Source organism: Manis pentadactyla, chromosome X (assembly GCF_030020395.1).
Source record: "Manis pentadactyla isolate mManPen7 chromosome X, mManPen7.hap1, whole genome shotgun sequence".
In the NCBI taxonomy this organism is placed as follows: Eukaryota; Metazoa; Chordata; class Mammalia; order Pholidota; family Manidae; genus Manis; species Manis pentadactyla.
Window position 1 is genome coordinate 76,031,284 of NC_080038.1, and position 13,576 is coordinate 76,044,859.

Below are 13,576 nucleotides of genomic sequence, written 5' to 3' on the forward strand. Positions count from 1 at the left end.
CTTTTCTCTCTGTTCTTCTTCTGGTACCCCTATAATGTGAATATTGTTCCGTTTGGATTGGTCACACAGTTCTCTTAATATTCTTTCATTCCTCAAGATCCTTTTTTCTCTCTCTTCCTCAGCTTCTCTGTATATCTGTTCTTTGATTTCTACTCTATTAGCAGTCTCCTCCACCTAATGTAATCTGTTTTTAAATCCCTCCATTGTTTTCATTTCATTTATCTCCCTCCTGAATTCATCTCTTAGCTCTTGAATATTTCTCTGTAGCTCCATCACAATGCTTCTTTTATTTTGAAATCTCAGGATGACTGATGATTTTAGTCTCATTGAGCACTCTTTCTGGTGTTTGAGGGTTTTCGATTCCACAAGGTTCTTCTGCTTTTTCATAGTTCTGGAGCAATGGGATTGGTCGCCAGAGAGTGGCACGGGTGTCAGCTTGGGAAACAAAGTCCGTTCCTGCTGTGGTTGCTGTGCCTGTGCTGTCTGTGCCAGTTAACTACACACAGGGAGAGGCCTCTGAGTTAATCCCCTAAACTGCTGTGGATGGGGTGGCTCTTGGGATTGCCTAAGGTGATGGCAGGGTCGCAGGCCAGCGGCGTGTGTTCTCCCATGAGAACAAAGCCCTTTCATGCCTCCCAGTCTCATCACCCATCTCTGCTGTCTGTGCTGGTCAACTGTGTGCAGGGAGCAGCCTCTGGGTCTGGGCCAGTTATCTGCACACAGGAAGAAGCCTCTGCCATTAAGCTATGTAGTTGCTGCAGGCAGAGCTGCCCTCCAGCTGGTCTGCAGCAATGGTGGGGACAGCCAGTTTGTGAGCAGGTGCTGGTGCAGAGGAATGAATGGAATTCTGCTTATCACAGTGAAAAGCCTCAGGGTTGTGTTGCCAACCAGGGGGATATGGTGCCAGAAGCTCCTTAAAGTTCTCAGCCTGCTGAGCTGAGTGTGCCAGGATGATTTTGTCCACCTGTTTCTTCTCCCAAACCCTAGCCCCATCAGCAGCCATCTGACCACTGAGAGATCCCTTAAAGTGCCTCCTTTTCTTTTGTCCCAGGGCAGCCAGCTGTGGGAACCTCTTTGCAGACTTAGTCTCAGACTGTGCCTTTCAGCCCCTCCAATCTCCAGAGCTCCATGCAATGTGGGTCTGTGCTCCTGGGTCAGATTTGTAGGGTTCAGTATTTATCAGTCCTGTGCTTCCACTCCTTCCCCACTCTGATTCTTCTCCTCCCACCATGAGCTGGGATGGGGGAAGTGCTCAGATTCCACTGGGTCATGGGTTTTTACCTTACCCTTTTCCATGAGATGTTGACTTCTCCCAGATGTAGACTGGCTGGTATACTGTTACTTCTGGTCACTCTTTTAGGAATAGTTGTATATGCTGTATTTTCAAAATATAAGTGATTTTGGGAGGAGATTTCCACCACACTACTCACACCACCATCTTTCCTGTCTCCATGGTGATGAATTTTAAATAAATTTATTCTTGTAATCATTTTGCAATATGTACTATCAAATCAAATTATTACACTGTATACCTAAACCAACTGAAATATGTCAATTACATCTCAATTTAAACAATCTAATAATAATGGGAAGAGGGGCTAAAGTTGAATCTAAATGGAACCAAAGCAACTGGATTTCAAGTGAAAAAAATATAATCATACCGAAGAGAAACATCAACAAAGCTTAGTCATAAGTCACCTAGAATTGCTACCTGATTGAGGGAACTGCACCTTACCTAGAGGTTCCTGGTTCTGAAAGTACATTGCTTATGTGTTTGAGACTCTAGGTGTTCTGTTTTCAGAAGAGTGGTATATCCACTTTATGTAGGTACAGGCATTTAAAAAAGTGTATGTATGAGAAGGATATTGGGTAACCAAAAGAAGAGTGGATGTGATTTGCAATGCTGCATCAATTTGCCCTTCTTAAGCTTTCATCAATATCCATCATAGGGATCACTCCTCTTATTTTCAAGTATTTCTTACAGAGCAGGCCCTACCTGCAGAAGCTGAACATGAAAGAGGAGGTAAGGTTTGGACCTGTTACCACCATCTTTCCATTATACAGCACCTGAGAAAGGGCCAGTGTTGAAAACAGATCTGAAAGATGGAGAAAATAATGTCCCCATGGTATTGCTTAAGACATGAATCCTGTCAATAAAACTCCTTTGCCTGTTTAAGCAAGTTAGGTATCAGCACTTGAAACTAAAAAGGTCCTACTGGATTTGCTACAATGTCTGTTGTATAAGGTTATCCTATGTTACTTTTAAAACTTTAGTGTCAACACAAAGTATCTCTTGCAGAATTGGCATGCTTCTTGTAACATAACTATTATGTAACTTGCTCAATTTCTTTTCTTGCCCTTTCTGTCAGGATGCACAGAGCTAAATTTTATGCTCAATTAAATTACCTCAGCTCTGGCTGTTGGCTTGCTTTTGTTCTCATTTTCATGGTTTTGTTGTGTTTCCATTTTAACAGCCTTACTGCATACATATCTGTTAATATAAACGATCTCAAATCTCTTGGAAGGGAGAAAAAAATCAGTGTCTGGCACAGCAGCACAATATATAAGTAAAAAATGCATATGTTAACAAAGAGAATGTGTAATTTGTTTGAATCTGAATAATCTGAGGTCAAATTCAGCAGCTTACTAATAACATACTAAAATGAACTCCAAAATCTAAAATACTTATGTTCAGAAAATATAACAAAATGTATGTGAGAGTCCTGAAGCATGGGTCCTAACCTATGCCTAGGCAAGGAGGTGGGGTACAGGGATAAGGGAAGGTGAGACATTGGAGGTTTGATAGGAACATCTTCTAATTCTAAAATAAGCCAGTAGTAAAAGGCCATAAATTCTACTTTTAAAAATAGGCCCCCAACAGTTTTAGTCAATCTCTCTCTCCAAGTAAATAGGTCGATCCTGTGTACCTTTAAGAAGTTGAGAAAAATAGATGTAACATGGAGATTTTGATTGCCTGGCTCCAATGCAGAAATGCATTTCTTAACCTCATACAAAATCAAGTTTCCATATGTATGTGCATAGCTGCTATAACATGGCCTACAATGTATGACTTCTATTTTGGGGCAGAATTTCTGTTATTCTAGTAGACTCCAAGCCTAAAATGATTTTTCCAATACTTAGACTAAGATTTTAATTTGTCCCTGCTGTAAAAAGGTTGTCACCTTACAGACAAATGCATTTTCCTGGTAAGTCCTAAAGATACCGTAAGTTTTATTTTCATTTTCTTGAATTCCTTTGCCTTTTAAGAACATTAGAAGAGCAATCCTAAAGTGGGAAAATACTACAGTTCAGGAAATATCAGTGTATATGCATAAACAAATAGTATCATGAAACACTTTTTTTTTTTACATCTGGCTCAACAATGTAAAGCAACTTTCAATGAAATCTGCATGTAGCTATATGTGTTTTTAAAAGCAGACAGTTTTATATCCATAAATGATCAAACAAGGTCAACTGTAAAATGTTAGAAAGTTGCAGCCATTTTATTTAGTACCCAGAGAATGCCAGTAATTTAACATGGTATCTTGATAAATGTTGCTCACAGAGTTTTAACAAGAACAAAAATAAATATAATTTCTGTCATCTTTGGCATGTTGTAAATTCAAAATGATAGCCATTTGTTTAGCAGCACTGTGAGGGAGAAAAAGCATTGTAAATTACACTACTGTATTTGGTCTTACATGAAAAATGTAGTACAATAAAAACTTTAATGTCAAAGGGAACGGTGCTTTAAAGAAAACATTTATAAAATAAATGATGAAATAAACTCCATAGTGTAGTCAGAAAAAGAAAATAGTTATTTGAACATTGGGGACCTTTTGTTTTAGTTGCAGCTTTTTTTTAAGTACATGTGAAACAAATTTACACACAACTTCTATTTAATGCCATTTCTGTCTTGAGAAGCACAATAAAATGCCAGTAAATAGATTTTCTATATCAGAAAATAATTTTAGGAATCCCAAAGTACTTGGAAAGTGTTGGCAAGATAACTTTTTTTTTTATTGTAGCTATATCAAACTATGTTCTCTCTGCATTAACCCTAGGTAAATCAGAACTCCCAACAGTACTTCCTGGTTTTCAAAAACTTAAATACAGAAAAATCACATGCTCCTTTTTTGTACTGTGGAATTTAATGTAAGATAAATTCTCATTTCCAAACCACACTGGCATTTGGATATTTAATTAAACTTTCTTGTCTAACTTTTAAAAATGGCTGCTTCTTGCTAGACAGGTTTAGTGATGTTAAAAATAATTTTATCATACTAAAAAATAAACTTTAATTTTTTGCTATAAGTAGTATCAGCTTCATGGAAAATGAATTTGAAAAGATATCTCAAATGTAACTTGAGCAATATTAGTTGACAGGAAAGAAAAAGGCAAATAAATCTAATTGGTCACATTATGACAATTTACTGAAAAACTAATGCACTTAATACATTCTCTAGCACTGTCCCACATTAAACTAGATGCTTAATACTTTTTGAATAGTAAATTACTTCATATAATTAGACAAACAGAATGAAAGCAAAGCATTCATTCAAATAAGATCTATTGTCCAAGGTTTAGAAATGTGAATATAAAATAAATCCTAACTCAACAATCACATAAATATTTGTTTCTAAGTATTTAGCTAACATTTCTTGCTGGTCAATAAACTAAAAGGTACATAATTTGTGAAGTACCACATAAGTAAGCAAGCTTTAATTTCTGTATTCTAAAAATACTTTTGTGTTTTTCTTTATATTTCACAGAAGCTTAGGCCTATAATTTAGGAGTTAATATACTTTCAAGTATTAGCAGCCAAACTGAGTTTTAGGTGATCAGCATTATTTTATTCAAATTATATGATGGACTTTGCTATTCTAAGACTGAAACCAGGGACAGTGCATCCATGAGTATGATATATTTGTGAATAATCACTAATAATGCCACTACACTCTTGCATAGGAAAACACATAGCACACAACTGAATTGTTCGGTTAATTTCAGCCATCATTCATTTTGAGATACACAATAAAAATACCTGAATAAGCTTTGGAATGAAATAAATTGTTCTAAAGGAGTTAAATTGAATTTGACCAAGCTATACTTATGGCTTGCATTCTTGTTGAGAAATAACATTGTGATAAATAGGATGCCTGTGTCCTGAAATCTAAACAAAGGATCTTAAGACTTGGACACTATTGATAGTTTGCACTCAATGTTTCTATGCTCTTACTTCTCTACTAATACAATAGGAATAGGGGAAGGAGTGAAGGGGTGAGGGCTCCTTCTGACACAGGACACATATGTAGGAAACAAGAATAATAAATATAAGCTTAACAACTGCCTCTCTCCACACTGTTTGTCATAGAAGTTCACTGTGAGTAAAAAGCTTAGAACTTTTTGAGAGAAAATGTACACTGGGAAGTAGAAAGAAAAGAGCTGTGCAAAAAGGGTACAGGTTTTTGGATAATCTGACTCTGGGGCACACTGTGTAAATTCTTTGACCAAAATTATCTTCCCTGATAATAGTAACTGAATTTAAAATTGTCTGCCTTGATTGCCTGAAAATCCAGCAATTAGAGACTCATTTGATTAATGGATATCTTCCTTGAAAAATGTCAATTATCTATTAGCCACTGACAGAAAAAACATGAATTAATGTAACGAGACAGCTCTCCTTTCACCTTTTCAGCTGAAAATAACTGCTCTGTGAGAATGGAAGTTCTGATTTTGGGACAGAGAAGTGTGAGGTACTTTTGGGGCACAGAATCCTTCTAGAGTAAGCTTTAATCTGTGAGGTATTCATGTAGGATGGCATGCAGGGGAGCAAAAGCAGGAGAAAGAGAATATAGAGAGTACAAAAGATATCCTTTGCCTAGTTTAAAACCTAAGTTTTCTAGTTGACCTTAAGGCCCAGATAAGCAGTTCTTTTCCTTCTTCCCATATGAAGGGCTGTTACTGTCAGAAAAATACCATTCAATCAGTATAAGTTTCATGGGCAGTACTATTTAAACATGATGTTTCAATGAGGAGATATAAATACCAAGCATCTGTTCTTAAGTTTGTGGGTTGCCTACACATATGAAATCCCTTTGGGCTAACCAGATGTGCTATCAAAATATTTTACAAAGTTTAAATACCGATGGCAATAAATTACAAAAATCAGTATTTAGGCATTTCTGGGTCCAACAATATATGCAAAAGTTTGATTCTCATGAAAGAAATGAAACCATTACTTCTTTTCCCACAAAACCACCATCACAAGCAGTACATTTTTATTTTCTTACAAATGGTTTCCTGAGTTTATTCAAGATAATATGTGCTTTTGGACAATAGATTTTTAGTGTATCCAGGGAAACCTGGTCTTTTCCCTTTTAGAAAAAAAGTACAATATTCTATCCTTCCAGAACAATAAAAACCCCAAACTGTGTTATCATGAAATACTAACAAGAACCATCACCTAGAAAGAGAAGTAACTCAAAATAATTGTTCATGAGTCCATTAGAAACCACAATATCCTGAACTCTTACAGAGTGGATTTGTTTGTACTAGTTAAGCATTTATAGAAGAAGCCCCATCAAAAAATGTCCCATTCACATCTTCATTCGTTGCTCTGGAGTTCTAGCCAAAATGGATATGATTAGGCATCCTTAGCTGGGTTCCTTCTACAAAAGGGTGTATTTTGAAGCTTTTTTTATAATAAGGTTGTCCCCCTACTACTGCTTGTTAAGCTACATTTCCAGCTGAAAACTCTTGCACAATTATTGGGATCCACTAACATATTTGTGTCTTTTACACATTGCCAGTTCTCACTGAGTGATGAGGAATCAATCTGTTCATTACTTAATTCTGATCATTTTCTTTTTATGAAAGGACTGTATGACATGATCCTTCTTAGCAAAGTCACTGAAAAATTAAGATCATCTATTTTTAAAGACTATTGGTTATGGAAAGACTGAAAGTTACTTTGTGATCATTTTTCACTTTCCAATTCCACTTAACCCAATTCTATTAGTAGAAAAGCATACATGTATCTCTGTTTTGAAAAGTTCAACACCAAAAATCATACCTTTGAGTTTGTCTTATCAATTCATATCATTAACAGCATAAACAAGATAATGACAAGAAAAAATAAATCAGAATACATGGGCACAAATTGTTACATGCAAGTACTTCTAGTATAATAAAGCAAACTTAGTAAAGAAAAAGCCAAGTTGAGGCATAAAAATCCAAGAGATGTTGGGGAAGGGGTGCACGGGGAGGGCTGTGCAACACAGAAAAGACAAATAGTGATTCTACAGCATCTTACTAAGCTGATGGACAGTGACTGTAATGGGGTATGTGGGGGCGGGACTTGGTGATGGGGGGAGTCTAGTAAACATAATGCTCCTCATGTAATTGTAGATTAATGATACCAAAAAAAATCCATGAGATGTACCAGTCTATTTCTAAGTAACGTTTTCCATATAGCATTAGATATTCTTTAATGTATTTTGGTTGTTGCAAAATGACACCTAAAAATGATGATAGGTACTTTTATACATCACACCCAAGTAACAGATCTTTGTGCATGGAATATATATCACATTATAAAGAGAATATATGTATAGTTTCCTTTATTAAATACTGAAGTTACAAGTCTTCTAGCCTAAATTGTGTATTTCAGTGCTCAGTAATCAACTTTCTCTCTGAACTAAGCAAAATAAAATACACAAACAGTATACTTAACACTTACAAGTAGTTCACTTATATTCACTAAACAAAACTAATACCCACCAGTTTACATTCATGAGTTCTTTCAGTAGTAGTAGTAGTAGTAGTAGTAGTAGTAGTAGCAGTAGTAGTAGTAGTAGTAGTAGTAATGGTATTTTCTACAACACAAAAAGAGTCTTTAAAATTTCACCATTTAGAGAAAATAATACATACTACACAGTGGTTCTAAATCATAAATGTAATAATAAGACCAATTTGGCCAGATCTTTTTTTATAAATATGATTTTAAAACGTGTTCAAATTTTATGTAGATCATTAGTGTTACTTCCTATTTAAAATGTCAGCTTATTTTCTTAAAGTGTAACTATTATGTAGCATTATCTGAAATTTACTGAAATGCATTGTACTATATCATGTGTGCAGGCCTACAAGTCCACTACAGTACAATTTCAACTATATAACTATAGGAATCAAGGTAGATTAATATGCTACACTGTAATTCAAAGCACATGGAAGTCCAAATAACAACTGTGCAGGTCATTATAAAGGGGACAGATGATGATTAAATCCAATTGGTTAACTTGAAAGTCAGCTAACATAATACCAAGATAGTGTCAATACCATGTACTTTATTTTCAAAGGCTTATCTATGACCTATTTAGTAGATTACAACATTGATATAAAGCCTTTGGCTAAAAAATTCTTCACTTGCACTATAATTCCATTAGATATCAAATATGCAGAAGCTTTATAGAGACCTTTATTTCTAGATGAAGCCACTTATGGATACTATATAGGTCTATCTGTGCACATTACCTGTGATTTAATTCTTTTGTAAAAACGTTGGCACCAACCATATCAGGACTTCACATATTAGCATAAATGAATTTTTCCCTGGCACCAAACTACTATGTCTATGTTTTAGTAACTACAGAGAGTCAAATGAGTGGAGTCCTTTAGTTGTACGTAATAACAAGCTTCTATAATAGAGCTTTGTCTTTTTCTTTTTAAAAAAAAACCCTATCCTTCAGGATCTGATGTTGAAAAGTACTGACATTGCCTGGCATTACACTATTGTACTTGCATCTTGATTATTGGTAACGATTCCCCAAACCATTATTGTATGAAACCAGAAAAATAACTAAAGTATCTTTATTCAAAAAGAATCTTAGAATTTAGTGTGCAGAGAAGATCCTAGGACCTGGTGGATACCAATTATGAACTTAAACACTTGGACACTATTACAAAACAATGTAGTGTGAATATTGTGGACCTATGTCTATGTTTCTTTAGTCTCACTTCCTCTAAAAAAGGAGGCTTAAACGGAATATTCAAGTAATGTAGCAGAAACCAATGTCATTGATTTAAGATCAGGTATAAAGCCACACATTTCATTTCTTCATCATCCAGTCTGGCTGAGAACACCAGAAAATCTTACAGGCCAGTTGATGTTCGTTTTTTCATGCTCCGTCGCTGAGCTAAGCTTGAAGCAGCAACAGGCTCCAAGACTGGTTGAAAAGTCTTGTAAGTCAGGGCAGAGTATGTGGCAACCACTGCTTCCTAAAATTATGAAAAATATCACACATTGAACAAAAATCTTTGGAGGTAAGGAAAGCAAAAACAAATATTTCCACATTATATAAAGAAAGATTTAACTTGAAATATGACCTTTATCCCCAGGAAAATAATTGAGTATACTTCATCTGTGCATTGATGCTCCCTTGATGAATTAATTCCTGATTACTTGTATATTTTTTATTTCAGTAAATATGCTTCTTACAAAATTTTAACTGTCTTTCTTATTGAAGAATAGTGATAAACAATATTATATTGGTTTCAAGTATACAACATAGTGATTCAACAGTTATGTACATTATTAAATCCTCACCCTAACTAGTGTAGTTACTATCTATCAACACAGAAAGGTGTTAAAGAACTATTGACTATGTTCTCTATGCAGTACCTTCATCCCTGTGACTAATTTATGTTAGGATTGAGATTTTTTTTTTTGAGAGGGCATCTCTCATATTTATTGATCAAACGGTTGTTAACAACAATAAAATTCTGTATAGGGGACTCAATGCACAATCATTAATCAACCCCAGGCCTAATTCTCAACAGTCTCCAATCTTCTGAAGCATAACGAACAAGTTCTTACATGGTGAACAAGTTCTTACATAGTGAATAAGTTCTTGATTTTGTGCCTCTTCATCCCCCTCACCTGCTTCATTCAACCACCCCAACACACACCCCCACCATGGTAACCACCAGTCACTTCACACTGTCTAGAGTCTACTGTTGTCTTGTTAATTTAGTTTAGTTTTGTTTTTAGATTCCACATGTTAAGTGAAATCATGTGGTATTTGTCTTTCTCTGCCTGGCTTATTTCACTTAGCATAATACCCTCTAGGTCTATCTATGTTGTCACAAATGGCAGGATTTCTTTTGTTTTTAGGGCTGAATAATATTCTATTGTGTATATGTACCACCTCTTCTTTATCAATTCATCTATTGATGGATACTTTGGTTGCTTCCATATTGTGATTACTGTAAATAATGGGGTAATAAACATAGGGGTGCATATATCTTTTTGAATCAGAGGTTTTTTGTTTTCTTCAGGTACATTCCTAAGTGCAATTACTAGTATGGTATTTCTATTTTTAGTTTTTTAAGAACCTCCACACTGCTTTCCATAGTGCCTGCACCAATTCACATTCTCACTAAGTGTAGGACGATTTCCCTTTCCTCCACATCCTCACCAATATTTGTTATTTCTTGCCTTTTGGATAGGGGCCATCTTAACTGGTATGAGGTGATATCTCATTGTGGTTTTAATTTGCATTTCCCTGATGATTAGCAATGTGAGGCATCTTTTCATGTGCTTGCTGGCCATCCATATTCCTTTGGAAAAGTGTCTATTCAGGTCCTATGCCCAAATTTTAATTGGGTTATTTGTTTATTTAGTGTTGAGGCTTATGAATTCTTCTTATATTTTGGATGTGAACCCAGTATTGGATATATCATTTATGGATATATTCTCTCATACTGTAGGTGCCTTTTTGTATTCTTGATGGTGTCCTTTGATATACAGAAGCTTTTTAGCTTAATAATGTCCCACTTGTTTATTTTAGCTTTTGTTTCCCTTGCCTAGGAAGACATACAGAAAAAAATTGAGCATGCTTATGTTCAAGAGATTTTTGCCTGTGTTTTTCTTCTAAGAATTTTACGGTTTCAGGTCTTATAAATTTGGTCATTAGTCCATTGCAAATTTACTTTTGTGAATGGAGTTAGACACTAATCCAGTTTCATTCTCTTGCACATAGCTGTCCAGTTTTGCCAACACCATTTATTGAAATGGCTGTTCTTTCCCACTGTATATTCATGGCTCCTTTATCATATATTAATTAACTGTATATGTGTGAGTTTATTTCTGGGCACTCTATTCTGTTCCATTGATCTGTAGGCCTGCTCTTGAGCCAGTGCCATATTGTTTTGAATTACTGTAACTTTGTAGTATAGCTTGATGCCAAGGAACATAATACCCCCAGCATTATTCTTTCTCAAAATTTTTTTAGCAATTTGGAGTCTTTTATGGTTCCATATAAATTTTAGCATTATTTGCTCTAATTCATTGAAAAATTCCATTGGTATTTTGATAGGGATTTCATGGAATCCGTAAGTTACTTTGGGCTGGATGGCCACTTGGACACTATTAATTCTTCCTATCCATGAGCATGGGATGAATTTCCATTGATTTCTGTCTTTTTCATTTCTTTTATCAGTGTCTTGTAGTTTTCAGAGTATAGATCTTTCACCTCCTTGGTTAGGATCCTTCTTATTATTTTATGCTTTTTGATTCAATTGTAAAGGGAACAGTTTTTCTTATTTCTCTTTCTGCTCATTTGTTGTTGGTATATAGGAATGCAATGGATTTCTATATATTGCTTTGTATCCTGCCACTTTGCTGAATTCAGTTATTACCTCTAATAGTCTCTCAGTGGTGTCTTTAGTGTTTTCTATGTATAGTATCACACCATCTGCAAATAGTGACAGTTTTATTTCTAGTTTATCAATTTGGATGGATGCCTTTTATCTCTTTATCTTGCCTGATTACTGTAGCTAGGAATACCAGAACTATCTTGAGTAAAAGTGGTGGCAGCAGGCATCCTAGTCTTCTTCCTGATCTTTGAGGAAAAGCTTGCAGCTTTTTACCATTGAGTATGATTTTAGCCATGGGTTTGTCAAATATGGCTTTTATTATTTTGAGGTATGTTACCTCTATACTCATTTTGTTGAGAGATTTTATCATGAATGGGTGTTGAATTTTATCAAATGCTTTTTCAGCAACTATTGAGATGATCAGGTGGTTTTCATTCTTTTTGTTAATGTGGTGTACGATGTTGATTGATTTATGAATGTTATACCATCCTTGCATCAATGGAATACGTCCCAGTTGGTCATGATAGATGATCCTTTTGATGTATTTTTGAATTTGGTTTCCTAATATTTTATTGAGGATTTTGTACCTATGTTGATCAGGGATATTGGAAATGTTCTTTTTTGTAGTGTCTGTCTGGTTTTGGTATTAGAGTGATACTAGTCCACAGAATGTGTTTAGAAGTATGCCCTCCTCTTATATTTTCTGGCATATTTAGAAATGGTGGGTACTAGCTCTTCTTAAAATGTTTGGTAGAATTCAGCTGTTGAAGCCACCTGGCCCTGGAATTTGTTTGTTGGGAGTATTTGTTTACCAATTCAATTTTGTTACTGGTAATCGGTCTGTTCATATTTTCAGTTTCTTCCTTGTTTAGTGTTTAAAGGTTGTACTTTTCTAGGAATTTGTCCATTTTTTCTATGTTATCCAATTTATTGGCATATAATTTTTCATAGAATTCTCTAATATTCTTTGTATTTATGTGATGTCAGTTCTACCTTCTTCATTTTCATTTTTGATTTTGTTTATTTGTGCCATCTTTTTGTCTTGGTAAGTGTTGCAAAAGGGTTGTCTAATTTTTACACTTTCTCTAAGAACCAGCTCATTTTCATTGAATTTTTTGTTTTATTATTCTCTATTTTATTTATTTCTGTTCTGATCTTTACTATGTCTCTCCTTCTAATACCTTTGGGTTTCATTTGTTCTTTTTCTGTTTTCTTTAGTTGTGAGTTTAGACAGCTTACTTGGGATTGCTCTTATTTCTTGAGGTAAGCCTGTACTGCTATGTACTTCCCTTTTATTACCACTTTTGCAGCATCTTGGGTATTTTGGACTGTTGTATTTTTGTTTTCATTTGTCTCCATATATTGATTGATTTCATCTTTGATTTGTTCATTGATCCATTGATTATTTAGAAGCATGTTGTTTAGCCTCCATGTGTTTGTGTTGTTTTCTTCATGTAACTGATTTCTAGTTTCATACTCTTGTGATCTAAAAAGATGATTGATACAGTTTCAAACTTTTTGAAATTATTTAGGCTATTTTTGTGTACGAATTTGTGATCTATTCTGGAAAATGTCCAATATGCTATTTAGAAAAATGTGTATCCTGCTACTTTTGAGTGAATCATTCTGTATATATCTGTATATATACAAATATTCTTTATCTTTATCATTGCCATTTTAATTACTGCATGTCTTGGTGTTGTCTTCCTGAGATTCCTCTTGTTAGGGGCTCTCTGTGCTTCTAGGACCTGGGTGTCTATTTCCTCCCTTTCAGCTATTATTTCCTCAAAGTTATTTTCTACTCCTTGGTTTCTGCTGTCTTCTTCTGGGGCCTCTATTTTGTGAATACTGTTTTATTTGGTGTTGTCACACAGCTCTCTTAGAATCTTCTCATTTTTCGAAATTCTTTTCTCTCTGT

General features: G+C 34.9%; 1 protein-coding gene across 4 annotated transcripts in view; it reads right to left on the minus strand.

The window, feature by feature from the left end:
* Window positions 1–7,584: 7,584 nt before the first annotated feature.
* Window positions 7,585–13,576, minus strand: part of RPS6KA6 (ribosomal protein S6 kinase A6) — a 188,733-nt gene continuing 182,741 nt past the window's right edge. For all 4 annotated transcript variants that reach the window (XM_036905358.2, XM_036905355.2, XM_036905359.2 and 1 more), the window contains one exon: window positions 7,585–9,279. In XM_036905358.2, coding sequence (XP_036761253.1) covers window positions 9,154–9,279 — 126 coding nt within the window. In that variant the 3' untranslated portion in view covers window positions 7,585–9,153. The remainder of the gene's footprint in view (window positions 9,280–13,576) is intronic.